General features: G+C 41.1%; 1 protein-coding gene across 8 annotated transcripts in view; it reads right to left on the bottom strand.

The window, feature by feature from the left end:
- PTPN14 (protein tyrosine phosphatase non-receptor type 14) overlaps window positions 1-17,229 on the bottom strand; it is a 109,604-nt gene continuing 92,375 nt past the window's right edge. For all 8 annotated transcript variants that reach the window (XM_035564885.2, XM_050709381.1, XM_035564880.2 and 5 more), the window contains 7 exons: window positions 15,713-17,202; window positions 13,461-13,604; window positions 12,219-12,437; window positions 8,161-8,289; window positions 6,930-7,164; window positions 6,175-6,338; window positions 1-970 (listed from right to left, as the gene is read on the bottom strand). In XM_035564885.2, coding sequence (XP_035420778.1) covers window positions 842-970; window positions 6,175-6,338; window positions 6,930-7,164; window positions 8,161-8,289; window positions 12,219-12,437; window positions 13,461-13,604; window positions 15,713-17,202 — 2,510 coding nt within the window. In that variant the 3' untranslated portion in view covers window positions 1-841. The remainder of the gene's footprint in view (window positions 971-6,174; window positions 6,339-6,929; window positions 7,165-8,160; window positions 8,290-12,218; window positions 12,438-13,460; window positions 13,605-15,712; window positions 17,203-17,229) is intronic.

Genomic DNA, 17,229 nt, shown 5'->3' with positions numbered 1-17,229 from the left:
TTATTTTTTTTAAGCTGCATTTAGTTGAAATTGCTCTGCTGTTCAACCCACAGGAAAGACTCATTCACTGACCTCACAGTGCTCTGGGTCAGTTTTCTAACACTGCTTCAGCTCTTACGAATCCCTCCAAGGACTGCAGATAATAGCAAAGGCTTTGTTTAAAAGATCCAATATTGCTTTTTTCAAGGACTAACCTAAAAACTTAATTCTCATGGAATTTGAACAGTTTAACACCCAAACTCTCTGCCCTCACAACGGCCTGTGTTTGAGCCCTCTATAATGTGCCCTGCTGCGTATGCTCAGGTCTCCCTGTCCCAGGACTGTGCGTTCTCAGCTTCCACTCATACAGAACTGTAGCTGACATCTAGCAATTATTTTTTCTTCTTCTGTTTTTTTTTTTTTTTTTTTTTTTTTTTAAATCTATGATTAGCCACTTATCTGGGTCAGAATGTTCTTATGTGAGAAAAAGCCCACTGCCAAATAACTGTTCATTTCAGAAACTATGTAGTAAAATTAAAGCCAGCATTTTAGCTTTATGAAGGATTGCTTTCCCTATGGACATGTTACAATGCAGACCAGTCATGTCAAATATAGTTCAATTCAAAGCTCACTATAAGTTTTACAAGTTATTAAAGTAATTCACAAATTATTCTAAGAAAAATAAATTATATCTTCTATAAAATAATCCATGGGACACTATAGTAAAGAACATACATTCCTTACTTTCAAGACAACTTTAAAAAGTGCAATATATGCACACAGTGTTGTCAAGGCAGTTCCCCTTGTTCATAGGTATGGTTCAGTCAGATCCACAAAGATGGGCCTGGGATGTTTTAAGAGATTAAATAAGTCTGGAGTTTTGCAGGAACTGGATGAGCACTTGATAGACAAATTTGTACTGGGCTATGGTCTGGATCATAAACATTCTCTGCTCCCGCAGGTGTCTCAGCATCACAGGGACGTCCACTTTCTGTAAAGTAAAGGAGAAAAGGCATAAGGATGTAGGTGTATCAGGTCAAACAATCATTGCCTCAAAGTTCAGTTATGTGACACAGGAACTCAGTTATGAAATGTAATGAATTTTAACCAACTGTAGTGAAATATTGCTTTTTTTTTTTTTTTTTTTCCTCCCACCAACTTTTGAACATAGAATCACAGAATGGTTTGGGTGGAAGGGACCTTAAAGCCCATCCAGTTCCAAATCCCTGCCATGGGCAGGGACACCTCCCACCAGATCAGGCTGCCCAAAGCCTGGCCTTGAACACCTCCAGGGATGGGGCATCCACAGCTTCTCCAGGCAACCTGTGCCAGTGCCTCCCTGCCCTCATACTGAAGAGCTTCTTCCTTATTATCTTATCTAAATCTTTTAGTTTAAAGCCCCTTGTCCTATGACTACACTCCCTGACAAAGAGTCCCTCCCCAGCTTTCCTGTAGCCCCCTTTAGGTACTGGAAGGCCGCTGTAAGGTCTCCCTGGAGCCTTCTCTTCTCCAGGCTGAACAGCCCCAACTCCCTCAGCCTGTCTTCGTACCAGATGTGCTCCAGCCCCTTGATCAGCCTCATGGCCCTCCTCTGGACTCGTTCTGATACTTTCATGTCCTGCTTGTGCTGGGGGCCCCAGCACTGAATGCAGAACTACAGGTGGGGTCTCATAATAAAGGGTTTCTTCTCTTTGCAAGTTTCTGGTTCCATATGCCTGTTTTCAACTAAATAGAATAAACCCAGTATATTGTATTATCTCATTGTATTATCTCGGGCTAAAGGCTAGATATTTCAGGAAGGTCTAAGGCAAAAATTGAATAGCTAAGATTATACAGTTAAGTTCAGGCTCCATCACTCAGTGCATATGGCTCTGATCCCTGGTCAGACTCATTCACAGAGGGAGGATCTGAGAGATTTTTCAAATGGCAATCAGGCATTAGGATCTTAAGAACAAAAGGTTCCTCAGACAAAATTAAAGCGCAGGCGAACAACTGATCCTTCCACTAAGGACTGTCACCAGAAGATCCAGAAGCCCCAACACCTGACCTCCCCCAGCCAAGCCTGTGCTAGAGCACAAGGCTCTGGAAGACGTGCATCCAGAAAGTGGAAGAGTTGGCCCTGAGGACCCTGCATCCACAATGCTGATTTGGCAGACTTCAGGCTAGTATTTGTTGCCATGTACTGAATGGCCATGAGGAGCTGGGACACATCAGGTGCCTTCCAAAAGGGCATCTTCCTGCTTAGTTTCATCCCAAAGAAATTCATTCGTGCCCTTAAAATGCTCTGCAGCAGGAACTAAAGCACAGTAAGTGGGGACAGACTGGAAGACCCACTGTGAAAGTGCACCTCTAATCCTAACTAGCACACGGGTGCACGTGCATCTTGTGATGGTCTGAATGAAAAAATGAATGGGCTGTGTGAAACAGAGAGCCTTGTGAGGCAAAGTGTTAGAATTTGCTGGAAAACTCATGAGGTATTACCATCCTATCTCCAGCATTTAGGGAGCAAAAGCACTGTGATGTTACCGTGTCTCAGCTGTTATAACAGGTACACCAGGAGCTATTCCGAAGTCACCGAGCCATGAAGCTCAGCCTACCAGGCTCAAATTCAAAGAACGTGTATGCAGCATGACCCAAGATGGGGGATTTTCTGTTTTCTATTGCAGCACTAAATGCAAGCACTGGGATACACGCTCCTGTTGAAGGAAGTCCTTAAGCGCTACAAGACACAAACTGAGGAATAGTTACTCTATCAGGCTACACAACGTGCTCTTTGCAATGCCAGCTTGCCATTCCAGACACACACAAAGGAGCTTGGCAAGCAAATTCTGGCTGCAATGAAAAGTGTTTCAAGTACAATGCCTGGGCAAAAGGACAGAGAAACAAATCAATATTTCTGCTAGCCACTGGAGGTGAAACTGAGCACAGACTCTGCTTGCACGCACAGTAGAAATTTTCTGGAAAGTTTAAAATAAAAATCACGCTGCATATCCATTTCTGTCCACTTGTATAAAGCTCAGAATCTCCATTCTTTGTAAACAAGCCCTAACTCATACGCCGTCACTTTCTGAAAGCGAGGTTAAATATTCTGCCACATCCCCAAACAATGTTACAGAAGAACAGCTCTAGAGAGTCAACAAGCATAAAGATTTGTAAGCTGGGATGAGTAATGTCATATTATTTTCAGCAGGTACAAAGGCAAGCATAAGCTCTTTTCACTTACAAACTTAGAGAGAGCCTCCCTGTAGAATCAGAAGCTTACGAAAGCCATTCGGTCCTTGCTGAGCAAAGTCATGCAGAACTCAATCTCATCTGAGTAACTACAACAAAGACACAGACCAGCTTCGACCTGCACAACCACATCACCATCTCAGTGGTTCGGTGTTTGACAGTTTGCTGATTTTTACTTGGCCTGTAGCGCACCGTGATCAGTGACTCCATGCGCCTCCTTGTAACCGATGAGGCTTCCTTTACTCTCAGAAATTAAAGAAAAGCCCGTCCTGTCTATTTGACCTCACTATTTGTATTCACCTTACCATTTTATTTCAGGCAAGTAGAACCTTTAAATTCACCTTCACCAAAACACGTGTCAACAAAAGACAGGTAATGCTTTGCTAAGGTGGCATTTGCAAAAAGAACAGAAACGTTAATTTCTGATTCCCAAACTAAAAATCTCTCCTATGAAGATGCACTTGAAAGTGTGATCATGAGTTCACGTCCCAGTGCCAAGTCTGAACTAGAAGTCAGCAGAGCACAACAAGCTCAATTGCTTCCTTCTATGTGACTAGAGAAGTAAGGATGTAATGATGTGACTTACTGTATTTCTTATCATATGGCAAGCTACTGAAAATCTATCCCTGCAATGAGATACACAGCTTCAGACTCGAACAGCAAGTGCCCACAAGTTACAGTGACTGAAGTTGTACAGCAGTTGATCAAAAACAGCTTTTCAACTAAACCTGAACACTCAGAAATCAAGAGATTGTGTTTGAGTATTGCTGTACACTTTCCAAGATTGGCTGTACAGGGATTTTCAACCTCCTTCTCCTTTTTCCTCCTCCACTAAAAAGTTAACATTAATATGTCTCCTTATTGGGACGCTTCTGAAGAAATCAACCAATTCATAAGACTAAAGCTTTTAAAGTAATAAGCCACTTGATTTCAGAAAAAAATAATCAAATCTACTTCAAAATAAACCAGTAAAAATGCTTCGTGAGAAGGAAGCCTCTGTCCAGAATGCAGTATCTGTCACAAGCTGAAAACACACTGCTCAACTAATAATGAAATAAGATTATTACTCTTTTTTTTAATTAGGTTTTAACAAACCAAAAATATTAACTTAGTATGATCTAGAGCAACAAAGCCCTTAAGGCAAATTGTCTTTAAAATTACTGATGATCTCCACCATTAATCAAGACAAAAGAATGCTTTAATTAAGAGACATCAGAGAAATCCCTTATTATTGAGCACCACCATCAGCTCCTACTGAAGTTGATGGAAATTCTTCTGAACATCAAGGCTCAACCCCATGCTCAGAAGTCGAGGTACCTCCTTTATCTTCACTTGCTATTTGGCTACTCTTGGCCGAAGAGGTGACTTCTGTAAACCGCAGACAAACTCAGGTGGCCGAAACGTGTTGCACAACTGTTTAGCACGTGTTCCTGGCACACCATTAGCATTCAGAGGTTACCGTAAAGCTGACCCAGCTAAACTTGTTCACAGACAGTTCAGGTCTGGCTCTCACAACCATCCAGATTTCCTCTGGGGTGCAGAGGTTTCATTGCTGCTGTGTGCACAACAGAAGAAGTCAGTTCCAGACCCCAGTGCCTACGGAAGTAAGTCAAGTGGTCTTGAACACTCAGAACCACTGCCTCACACAGGAGCAGTTATTAAACAGCTGCTGACATAAGAAGGCTGCAGAGCTCCCAAAGCACAGACGTGTGGGTTCTTTCTGTCCAGGCCAGTTCCTTCTTGCCCCTTTCCCCACAAAACAGTGGGGATTGTGACATAGATCTAGAGGCCAGCTACTACAGAAGCCCAACTGAAGTTGCAGGAGGTTCGTTGTGGCTGAAATGAGCCCATGATCTCTAGGTGATCTTCTAACTACAAGAACTGCGAGCTGCTGGAGGGTGACAGAGAGCAGAGAAGAACAAGGCAACTTCTTGCATCACTTTTTTAAAAATAGTGAACAGGAAAGTGCAACTTAAAAAAAAAAAAAAGCAATTAAGTACCAACTTGTCTCCTTTAGGATTTGATTTTGGAACGAGCCAGGATCACATCACATGGCACCTTGCACAGGAAGGCTCCAATCTATAACTGCATGGTAACACAGAAGGTCGGTGAGCATTTTGGGCCTGCACATACAGTCTACAAGCAGCTCATCTACTGGATGATTATTGGGAAGGGCAGATAAGTGTCAGTGCGTCACTCCTGCTGTATTCTTAGCTCTATTCTTTGGTTTTGGTCTCTGAGCAGTTCCTCTGGCAATAGAAATCCCCCGTTTCAATAGCTGTTTTCCGTATGTTGTAACTGTGTGGCATGTTGTTATTCAAGATGTAATGTTTTTCCTGGACAGGTCTCCAATGACAAAAGACACAGTTGAAAAGCAAGCACCTACACATGGTTACTCTCCCAGTGCTCTCATTCTTAACGTTGCCTCAGACTACATTACTAGTTTTATATCAGCTGCTACTCTTAAAGATCTATTCCCAACACATACACCTTTTTCTTAAGGCACCGCCAAGTTTTGTTCCACATGAGATTAGAGACAATACAAGAGAAAGGAAGGAGTCTGAAGAGTGAGTTTATACAGCAGGAAGCATTAGTTAGAAGAGGATGGAAGCTGACATTGTACTTTAAACTCTGTCAGATTCTTCTTGTGAGCATACTGTCTGTATCTAGACTGTTAATTAAAATCAGGTACAAATTAGACTAAACTCTTAAAAGACATAAAAAAGCCTTGATTTTTAATCTATTAAAATAATATCAACAAAAATGCGTAACATCAACCCAACAGCAAACCAGAAGAAGTACTTTCTGTAATGGTAAATCTCTGCCTGTTATGTTAAGGCCCTTGTTTCACAAAAGTACTAGAAACGAAGCATTTCAATGCTTTTTAATTTTAACCTCAGAAAGGTAGCTAGTCAGTCAAGGAATGAGCTCAGGGTTTGCACTGAGAAAAAGAAGCTTGCTTACTTCATTGTGCTCCAAGCACCCAATCATCAGTTCTGTTAGGATAACCACGCCGGTCCTTCCTACCCCCGCGCTGCAGTGAACCACGATGGGAGGGTTGCAGTTGTTGCTGCTGTCCAGCACGCTGTTGGTATGGCGACGCACTGACTGTATCTCCTCCAAGTAAGCTGCAAGGTAAAACACAAAGTTGCAAACATCTATATGTCTAAATGTAAAAATTGGGGGGAAAAAAAAAGGAAAAGTCATTCTTTGTCAAAATGGCAAGAATTTACATTTTTTACAACATACTAATTTTTTTGGCCAGGGTGTACTGAACAGTCCTGAATCCAGCAAGTACCAGTTGGTTGTCAATTACTACTTGAGAGTCTGCTCCTTTAAATTAAACTGCACCTTTTAAAAATTAAATACCATTTTCACCTCTGCAAATCTCCAGGTCTCCTAAACAGATGATTCCAGACATTACTTACAGCAATTCCTGCTATTAACAGGATCAAAACAACACTGTTGCTGACTCTGATTTTTCCTCCTGTTATGTCACATCTTTCAGGACCAAGATCCTCAACCACCTCAGCTCCTACCTCTTGCATCCTACTTCTTTCTCCAAATCACAGTAACATCTGACCTAGTTAAGGCTTCTGTTTGCCAAAGCAATAAATATTTGCTATCAGTCTCTGCTCTAACTAGGTGCAGTGAGCTGAATCCAGTGTGAGCAACCTTTTGTTTGATGTCTTTTATCATGCAAGTTAAAGAATTCTTACATAAAAACCCTTGGACTTCTTCTGGACAACCATGGTCTGGCCAGTCAGTATACTGCAAATGCCACACTGTCCTCTCCTGCCCAGAGAGAAGATGCTTGACCTTCAGACCAGTGGTCGCGTAGCAGCCGGAGTCTGTGCGGAACTTAGTTGTCACCTTGAACTTCCCGTAAGTGGCTGAGCTGTGCTTAGAGCCCAGTTTAGGCCAATAACGATGACTCTTACTTCTTCCTCCCTCCTTTACCACACAGAAATAAAAGAAAGAAAAGTAGTAGTTAGCTGCTGCAGTTATAATTCTCTACAAATAGAGAGCATAAAACTCTTCCTATAGGACAAGTTTTCACATTTCAAACTACTGGAAGAGCAAGGAGCATCCCATGAAGTAAAGAAAGTATCTGTTAAAATTCTCAGTAACATAATATTTCTTATTCCCAGTTTTCACACTTAGAAAATGTTTACATAGGTAGAGCAGATATATTAGAAACGTGTGAAGAACAAACTCTTGTCTCAGGGCAAAAGCCAGCTACTGCCTAGAGCATCCCAGGAAATATTCTCCTCCTGGGCATGTCTTTCCTTTCACTTGAAAGAGATTCCCTACAGTAAATTCTGAAAGTATCTGCTGTTCATCAGCCCTGGGAACTGGACAGGGACTTGATGTAGTATGGGACTCCCCTGTGCTTGTTAAAAGCAACCAGGCATACAGCTGAATGCAGAGTTAGTTAGCAACGTGTGTCAGATTTTATAACATAAAGAAATCCAAGCACATAGTTCTTGGATTACAACAGAAATAGCTGTTTTGCTTGGCATAAGGATAAAAAGATTTTATTTATTTTTTACACGGACGCTTCTACGGAAACAGCAGCTTCTAGTCTCTTTTCAGCTGATAAGAGCAACGGTATGCAGAACCGGCCTTGGACAGGGTGGAAGTCTGTGTCATTTTAACCAGGAGCAGTTCAGCACTCTCACATTCCAATGGAAACATCTTTGTTTTGTTTGGCCAAAGCGGAGTGAAGCAGGGGGAAGGGGGTGTTCTGGTTGCTTCACTTCAGTACTTGCCAAACTGAATATTAGAGAGTTACAAAATATAGCATTATAGCAGTACGGGCATATGCTCATCAAAGAGAATGAGAGGAAAAAGGGCTGTTGACAGAAAAACAGGTTACTGGAGTGGGAAGTGATGATAACAGGAGACTCACTCACATCAGAACGAACTGTGCTCCGTGATTTTACATACCTCTTCAGCTGTGACCATGGCTATAACATTCACCCCCTGTTCCCACACCATCTGCCAGAAGTCATGGCACGTGTGTGGCAGAGGTCCTTGGGTAGCAATGTAGTGCCACTCTTCTCCACCTACAGTAACCTGGGAGTAAGAAAAAAATAAATAAAATATAGTCAGTGCCCAAGTTCTCAGCAGTGTTTGTGCCAGAACTGCCCTTTAAACAAAAGTGACCACAATGAAACCTTTACTACTTTGTTCTTACACTGTTGTTTAAAATTGTGAACATGAACCATCCTGTTGGCAACAGCAAATCTGACAAAACACAATCTTTGGTGTTTCCAAGTCCTTTCTTGACGCCCATAAACAAAGCTTTGAGCAAAATGTCACTCATTTTTCTTGCCATTGCATCTGGATCATATAGATGAAAAAAAAAAAATATTCAGGCCTTGTTTCTGAGATGGCTTAAGTACAAATAAGCAGCTGACTGACTGCCCTGGGCTTTATGACAAACCCATGACAAAAAAAGAACTGAGCACCAGAGGAAGCGTCTATATGCATTTAAAGGCATTGCATTGCTGCAAATTAACTCTTAGTAGTGTAGAAAGCCTGAATGCAAATGACATTTTGCGCTAGGAAAACTAAAGGCCTCCAACTATTTAGGGCCTCTCTCAACAGTTTTCCAGTCAGGGAAAAAATATTTTCTTTAATAGACTCTTACTGCACCGATCACTACTGAAGATGTGGCCAAAGTCCAAAATTGATGCAGTTATGCCCACACACTGTACGTAACACAAAAGACAGACAGGCCCAGCTAGTGATTAGATCAAGACAGGCACCGTTTCAAGTTTCTATTCCTCGCTCATCTTGGGTTTTCAGTTTAGAATCTGCCATCTACTTATATAGTAAATCCAGCACATTAAATGGGTTTCAAATGCCATGTGAGATTTGAAATTATCTAAAGCTGGAGTCATGTAAGTCTGTTTCACAATATGTAACTGAATTAGCAACCACATCCTATATCATTATTTTTCTACATGACTAATTAAATCATTTTTAAAGCACAGAAATCACTTTTGTGTGTAAAAAAATATTATCACTGATTATTTGCTATACATCAGGTAAAGTTCATACAACTTTTTTTTTTAAGCAAAGTTTTAAGTCAAAAGAGCCAAACCACTCTTAGAGCTACGAGATCTCATTTAAAAATGTTCTTAACAGTGAGAAAAAAAAAATAACGAAACAGACAAAAACCAGACAGCTGAACTAATTATTTTGAAAAAGTTTAAACATTTTTCTTTCGCAGACTAAGACCTTCTAATTCTACATGTTAGCCCAGAGCCACTTCTCACAACAGAGTTATAAATCCCAGAGAAAGAGATTTACAACTGAAGTGCTGACACGTCCATAAATATCAAGGTGCTGGCGGACAATGCTACAAGGAGAAATCAATAACTCTGACAGGTTTAAGCATATAGTACATTTGAGGTACAGGTCTTTGAATACATTTTCAGAAATGCAATCAAATTTATTATTCAAACAGCTGTTCATGAAGCTGAATTGCTTGGGTTTTTATACCTATAGCTAACATGGTGTTTGTATGGTAACAAATTTCTCACTGCACTGGAAACAGTTTTCAATCCTGTATACCTAGCTCATTTTCTTATTTCATACTATGCATCAGTCTCCTTTGTGACTGACAGTTAAAAGCTGCAAGGCCAATGCAGGCAAATCCCTCACGTTCTTGTACTATATGGAAACACAGGCAGCACAGCACTAATCTGCATCTTGCTCTGCTCTTGCACTTGCATATTGGTCCACAGTCATGAGCATTGGTATAGAAATTACTGAGGCCTTTCAGTTAGTACTGGCCTGACCCAAACAATATGATGAAAGAGTCTTAAGAACTTTTTGCTTAATCCAAAAATTTAATTATGATTGGCATCTTTGGTGTAGGCAATGATCTCGGTGTCTTAACAGCAAAGGTCAATGGTAAATAAGCAGATAAACACTGAAGAACTGTAGGGCTCGCAGACTGAGCGGTGGGAGCTGGAATCTTCCAGGCATGGATCTTATCAGGATGATATAGGAGTTTTCTTTGTCTCCTGACTTCTGGTCCAAATATCCAGCCTCCTGGCACACGAAATGAAAGGCCCATAAATAGTCTGGAGGGAATGCGATGCCTGGAATGTTTACTGCATTCTAATGCCCTGACTGCAGGATATTAAAAATTGAATATTGGGCTGCAAACACACACACACTGTGACACCGAGGTAAATTTCGCAGATGCAATTTCACCTTCTAAGCAAAAGAACATCTGCTTGGCTTCAGTAAGCGCCACTTGGAGTGCAAGAGAAAAATGCTGGCAAGGACCGCTGTCATGTGCTAAAATATTTGTGCGTGTTCCTGGGTGCTCTGTGAATGTGAACTGAGTGCGTGTCCAACACTGACACACAAGGTGAAATGCACACTCAGAACTGGCCAGGGAAAATTCTTTTTCTGGCTAGTACTGGCTTGTGGGCATAATTTATGTTAGCAATCTCTTTTTTTGTCCTCCCACAAAGTATGAGAAACATTTTGGGCTCAGAAATCCATCATCACAGCAATGCCTGATTATGCAAAAACGCAGTATCTGCTACCTCCCAGGCTATGGCAGAGAAGTGATAGCCAGCCAGGATCCTGGTTCAGAAATTGTTTTGAATCAACACAATTTAGCACTGTAAATCACAAGCAAAGAGGCCAGCAATTCTCTTTAAACTTTTAAAGGGCTTTTACTCCAGTAAAATATCAATTTAACAGGATGTTTTATTTATTATTTTTGAGTTATTTCTTTATAATTTGGATTTTGACAAGGAAATAAAGCAGACAGCCCTCCCTGATAACAAGAGAATCCGTCATCTGAGGGAGACGAGTGTTGTTAGTTCTCTCAGGACAGAGCAAAAAACAGCAAGAAATTTTACGCTTCCAATAACTATTTGTAAAGAAAAACCAAGCGTCTGCAGCCACTGCAGGACAGTTCACTTAAAACTGGTTATGTTCATAAGTAAGTCATATCATGGCTTAAATTATTTCCACATTGAATTAACAGGAAGAAATCTGAAGTATCTTGACAACATCTTACTTTGAAACATAGAAATCTAATGCAGTACCCTAGCAGAAATACAGGGAAGTTCATTAATGAAGTGCTCTCTTTATCACTGCAAACATATATATATATATATGTGTGTGTGTGTATATACACACACGCATATATATAAATATATAAAAATCAACTCACAATGAAAGAGGCAGAAATCAATTACTGATCTATACAATTGCAATATCTATGTGAATATGGATTACTCATAACTGCATATGTTTTCTTTGGACATGGAGCTATGCATATGAAACTACATCCCTGATTTTTAAAAAATCATAACCTATATGCTAGTAAACAGAAAAAATATTTCACTCAAAGCTGGTACAGTATTACTTCTGGGCCATACTTGTCCGTTGCAGGGATCTTTCTGTCTAGGAAAGAAAGGGGCTGCTGTGGCCTGCAAGGTTATTGGGACCAATCGGTCAGAACATGTACAGACTGAATACACAAAGTTTGCCTGCAGCTGTTTCTCTCTTGAAAGCTTCCACTTCTGGAAACTCTGAATGTACTCCCCTCTGACAGTAACATCTCCTTGCTCTGTACTTCACTGCTTTTTCTTTGAAGTACACATTCCTGACAACTATATTACATTGCAGGTAGTGGGGAAGATCTAACTCATTTTCATGAGTGTTAAGAAATGCAGCATCTCTTTCTACATTAGCCAACAGAGACATTCCCCAAGTTGGCAGAGATGAACATAAAGATGCCTCTCTAAAATGAATTCCAAGTCTCTAGCAAATTAATCAACTCATGCATGTTAATTGATATGGGACTTTACAGATGCCTGTGTTGACATGAAGGTACAATGACGCACCCTGTTTTGACCAAGTTACATTTTTAAGTTCCAGAACTATGGAAAATGCTGCTGTACATCGAGAAACAAAGTTCCAACATACCTTCATTTGCAATACAAAGCCCAAGAAAGCTTTTTTACCTTTATGTGTGAAGCATTGATGTAGCCTGTGTTATTTTCTTTGGTCGGCACCAGCTCTACTCGGTTCTCCTCATAAGGAACGACCTCCCTGATGCGGTTGCGCTCTGTGTTTTCAGGCAAGGCAGCAGTGGTGAAGATTCCATCTGCCTTCTTCTTTGGAATCTGCTCATATTCTGTAAACACCATTCCCTCTTCCAGCTTCCTCTTCAGGTTCTTGCACTTTGATTTAACAGAAAGTAACATCAATCAATTAACTCTTCCAAGAATAAGATGTACTACTAGACCTGTTCATCAGATCTCTGAATCTCTTTAAAGAATACAAAACATAGTATTCTCTCACTTTTCTTTTTTCAGTCACATTTATCTGAGGAAACATGACTTTCTCTATTTCTACCAAATAAAACCACAAGTAAATTTTACTTTTTTTTTTATTGCACCTCCATATTTTTAAGGCCAGTACCATAAAAAGGAAAAACATGCTAAATACAATACTATTCAGTATGAATTTGTATGCTATCTCTCCACAATAGATATTTGTAAGAATATTGCAGATTTCTTTTTATGAAGTAGATCACACTGAAAAGCATGATGCAATCCACATTTTCAAAATACTGCATAACTTGCATGTATGCAGTTTCTGTGGTTGAACAAAATCCTGCATACATGCAAACTGAGGTTAAGTTCTGTCATCTGCATGCCAGGCAACAAGATAAGGCTGCAAAATTCTCCTCAAAAAGACAGAAAGAAATATTCTTAGCAAATGTCTCTCAAATCCTAACAGCAGCAACCGTTTTTAATTTCCAAAATTCCATTTACATGAACACACCCGCATGTGCAAACATTAGGAGACAGAAGATTTTTTTTAAATCCAGTTAGAGATATTAACTGAACTTGTTAGTTGTATCAGAGCACGGAGATTGCAAGGACGATAAAAAGACTCCTTGATCAAGTAAAAAATGTGCAAAAGATTAGATTTACAACTTGATTTTATATGACGTTGATTGGTCATGTGAAATGGTAAACAGCCTCAACAACTTCCACCAACTTCAGTAAGCACTGAAGATATTTAACACCTAGCATCTGGAGATGCACCAGTGGTAACTGCAGACCTTTGACATTAACTGCTCTGAAAACAGTTATGAGAAACTGTTTCAAATTTTAAATCAAATTTTAATATTTTTAGAAACTTTGTGCTGCTGGGAAAAAAGGGAACAAACAACATTTCATGAGCCTCCATCTTACCCTCTCATCCATTGGCATCTTGGATGCTTCATCCTGGCTATCCTCCGGCACTGGAACCCTAGCAACTGAGAGTCCGTTCAGTGCTGCCAACATCAAGGGCCTCTTCTGGGCCTCCAGGCCTGCCATCTTCTGCTTTTCTAGATTCTTTTGGCAAGAAAAGGCACGTTTTCATCTCTGTGTGATTATTTATAATGCCAGTAAAATGCTGGAATGTTTTTTTAATCTCCAAAATCTGCAACTCTCTGGCCAAGGAATGCAGATGATCACCATTAGCATCGTAAATTCAAATACAACCTCTATTCTTCCTGTTATTCCTCAAAGGCCTGCTCCTACATGAGCAGAGAATTTTAATTTCAAAGAAGCAATCCCAGCATATAATACAGTTTACATGCCATCAAAAGACATACAAACACAATCTTGAGCATTTTTCTGCAAACATTATTCTGAATGTAGGACACGAAACGCATCACCCTGTTACGTTAAAGTAGCTCTGCTGTAGCCAAGATACCTGGGGCATCTTTTAAAAAGCAATAATTTCAATCTATTACAACAAACAGAAAAACACAGGATAGTTTCTTCTCTTCTGTGATGTTAATACTTAAAATGAGAAGCCTTCTGATGCACTCAGTTATTATGGCGATTCAAATAGCACCCGTGATATATTTTGCACTAAAAACTGAGCTCACAAATCCTTGAAACAATGCAGCAGCAGACAGTGAGGGATATTGTTTAACATATTCATGCACCATATTATGCCGCCGCATGGAGAACCTGAGTATGAATTTTAAACTCATCCTGCTGCCCTCCTTATGCCACTGGGAGCTGAAACATTGAGAAAGAAGACAGACAACCTCCTGAAAGAGTCCAAGCAGGAACATTTTACTGCATTTCCTTAACAGTTCTTCCTGTCAGACTTGGACGGAGACATGAGCACAAGGAAGCCGGGTTCTCAGCATGCATACGAAAGCTGTGGTCACCACATGGGCCAAGTTTAGCGTGGAAACACACTGCTGAACCTGAATACCCTCAGACATATGTAAATGGCATGACTTCACCACCACTGGTTTCCTCCAGAGCACTAAATAAAACAAAAAGGCAAAACAAAATACCAAAACGCTGCTTTCTTTTCTTACTAGACTACCAGGAAGGAGGAAAACGCGAGTATTTTTTCCTTTATTTGGGGATTTTTTATTAATATTTACAAGCTAAGATAAAAAAGCCTGTGTTTAAAAGATTAAGGTCTTCAAACCAGTATTAATGTAATACCTAATTCCTAGAAGAAGGGAAGGTTTGCATGCCTTTAGACACCCGAACTGGGCTGAAACCACCTTAAAAGCTTAATGCTAAGACCACCCATTTACTTCAAATATGAAATCAACAAAAATACCTCTTGACCAAAGGCTGATCAGCACGATTATTCAAAGGAGCACTCAAACAACACCTCTAAGCTCTCTTCTCACCTTCATTTGTATCCAAATATCACTGCGTTCCTGCTTCTCAATATGTTTTATATCCCCAGAAGGACAAAAGAGCCTATATACACTTGTTACACCAATGTCAGCAGTATTCATTCATGAAATGTTATGTTTTATATTCAGGTATCTGTTTTATTTTTGAAGTTTAAGACTCTGTATGAAGTAAACTCAGTTTGCATGATACAATGTAGTGGCCCAAGTTTAACTCCTAACCATTACATCAATGTAAGAATCACTAATGAGTAAGAAGCATTATACATAAATTTAGAAAATTTCTTTGAATATACAGTAGTAGTATGTAAATCTAACTAGTTACTAATCTAGCATATTCTAAACTCTTTCCTGCTCCACTTGGATGCTTCATTAATTTGTTTTGGGAATTGTTTATGGCCCCATTTCTGAAAGATTGAATCACTTTGCTTTCTGTGACTGCAACTGGACTTCTCAGAACCTAACATCAAGTCTACAAAGTCATTGAAATTTAAGCACCCCTCTTTTCTCCCATTGCATGCAGTGGCACTTAAACCTTTATATACACACTTTTTATTCTAAATTCATTGCCTGTTCAAAAGGACTCTATTTTTCATACTTGAACACCTCCTCATTGCCCTGCCACCCCTTGTGGCCAGCATATAGTTTACATAGTTTACCAGGTCCCCATAGTTAACCAGCTACGTGGTCCCCATAGTTTACCGCTCCAACAGCTTTTTTGGATGTAAGCAGCCCTGTATGATTACCGGTTTTCAAGAAGCCCTAGCAACAAAGGAAGGCACTTACCCTCATCATGATTTCTCTCTCTATAATGCTGTCCTCAATAGAAAACATTTCAGACACAGGCCTTTCTTTGACAGGTTCTTTCTTGACCCTCTCCTTCACACTTGTGAGGTCAGGCTCTGAGATAGAGGGCCCGAGCGAAGACCCATTTATTGCCACTTGATCAGTCCGAGATACACTAATGGCCTTGGAAGGCCCCGGCCTCATGGCCTTGGCCCTGGCTACGGCCACAGAAATGCTAACATGGTCCTGCCTCAGGGCTCCATTGCTGACACTTTTACGAGGCCCAGGGTATTCTGGAGGAGGTTTGTTTGGTATTCTAGCCAAGGCAGCTTGCAGCTGAGCACTGTACTCCATGTTCTCATGGAGGGCTGTTATCTGTGACACAGACTCTGTGGTTTCTTCTTCCTCTTCGCTTTCGCTGCTATGTATCAGCATCGTGGCATCAGAGAATGTCTTTTTGTGATGGTAATGAGGAACCTGCTGAACTTCGTGCCCCATCTGAACCGACTCTTCTGGCTGCACCTGCTCCCGCAAAGTGTTCCTGCGTGGCAGAGGGGCGTTTAAAGTTTTTAGTGCCATGGCTTCTATACCACGTACCATATTGCTGATGACCTCCAAGCTATGGCGCTTGTTCACAGCTGCATGATGTTTCACTGCCATGAGGGGCTCGCTGACCTCCTGCAGTGACTGCCGGACAACCGGCGAGCTGTCCTCTTGGAACGTCTTCACTGAGAGCTGGACTTTGCGTGTGACCAGGTCAGGACTGCTCCCGCTGACATACTTGTGCCGGTGGCTTGCCAGGTCAGGTGTACTAGTGGCGGGACGTGGGCGTGGGTACGGAGGCGGGGGCCTGAAGAGATAGTTCTTTAACATATGAGCAGTGTTGTAATTCTGGTTGCTCTGTAGCTGCATGTTAGCCAGTTCTGGCGTGCTGACTGTGTGTGATATGGCACTGGCTGCTGTCTTATTTTGCACAGCATTATTAGGGGTCATTTGGTCAGACGGCGCAACAGGCTTGTTATAGCCTCCACCCTGGGGCCCGTAAGTAACTGTGTAAGGATGCCTCTCTCGAATCTCAGGCTGACTGTAAACTAGGTCTTCTGGCTGGTTATAAGCATGTGTGTTTCCAATGTTGAGATTTCTCAAAGACTGACTTTGGCTATCCATCTGGATTACCCCCCTCTTCATTTGCCTCATGACGGTTTCATAATCCGGAGTTGGCCGGTAGGATGGCACTATGATTGCACTATGTCTGTGGCTGGGGATGTAGTCTGCTCTCATGATGTCACTTCCAGGGATGCTCAGATTTGAGGACATTGGGGACGCCTGGATGAAGTTCTGTGAGCGATTGAGGGAGTTCATGCTGTGTGCACTGCATACGCTCCCATTGGGTCCATTACCATTCAAGTAGCTGAAGTCCACCGGACACCTGTCCAAGCTGGTCTGAGACCTACAGTAGAAAGTTTCTTCATTTCCATGGAAAATGCTGTCTGTGTAGAGCAGAGATAAAGATGTTG

This window comes from Cygnus atratus, chromosome 3, assembly GCF_013377495.2.
Source record: "Cygnus atratus isolate AKBS03 ecotype Queensland, Australia chromosome 3, CAtr_DNAZoo_HiC_assembly, whole genome shotgun sequence".
Classification (NCBI taxonomy): domain Eukaryota; kingdom Metazoa; phylum Chordata; class Aves; order Anseriformes; family Anatidae; genus Cygnus; species Cygnus atratus.
Note: the sequence above shows the minus strand (reverse complement) of the source record. Positions and strands in the feature narration are given on the sequence as shown.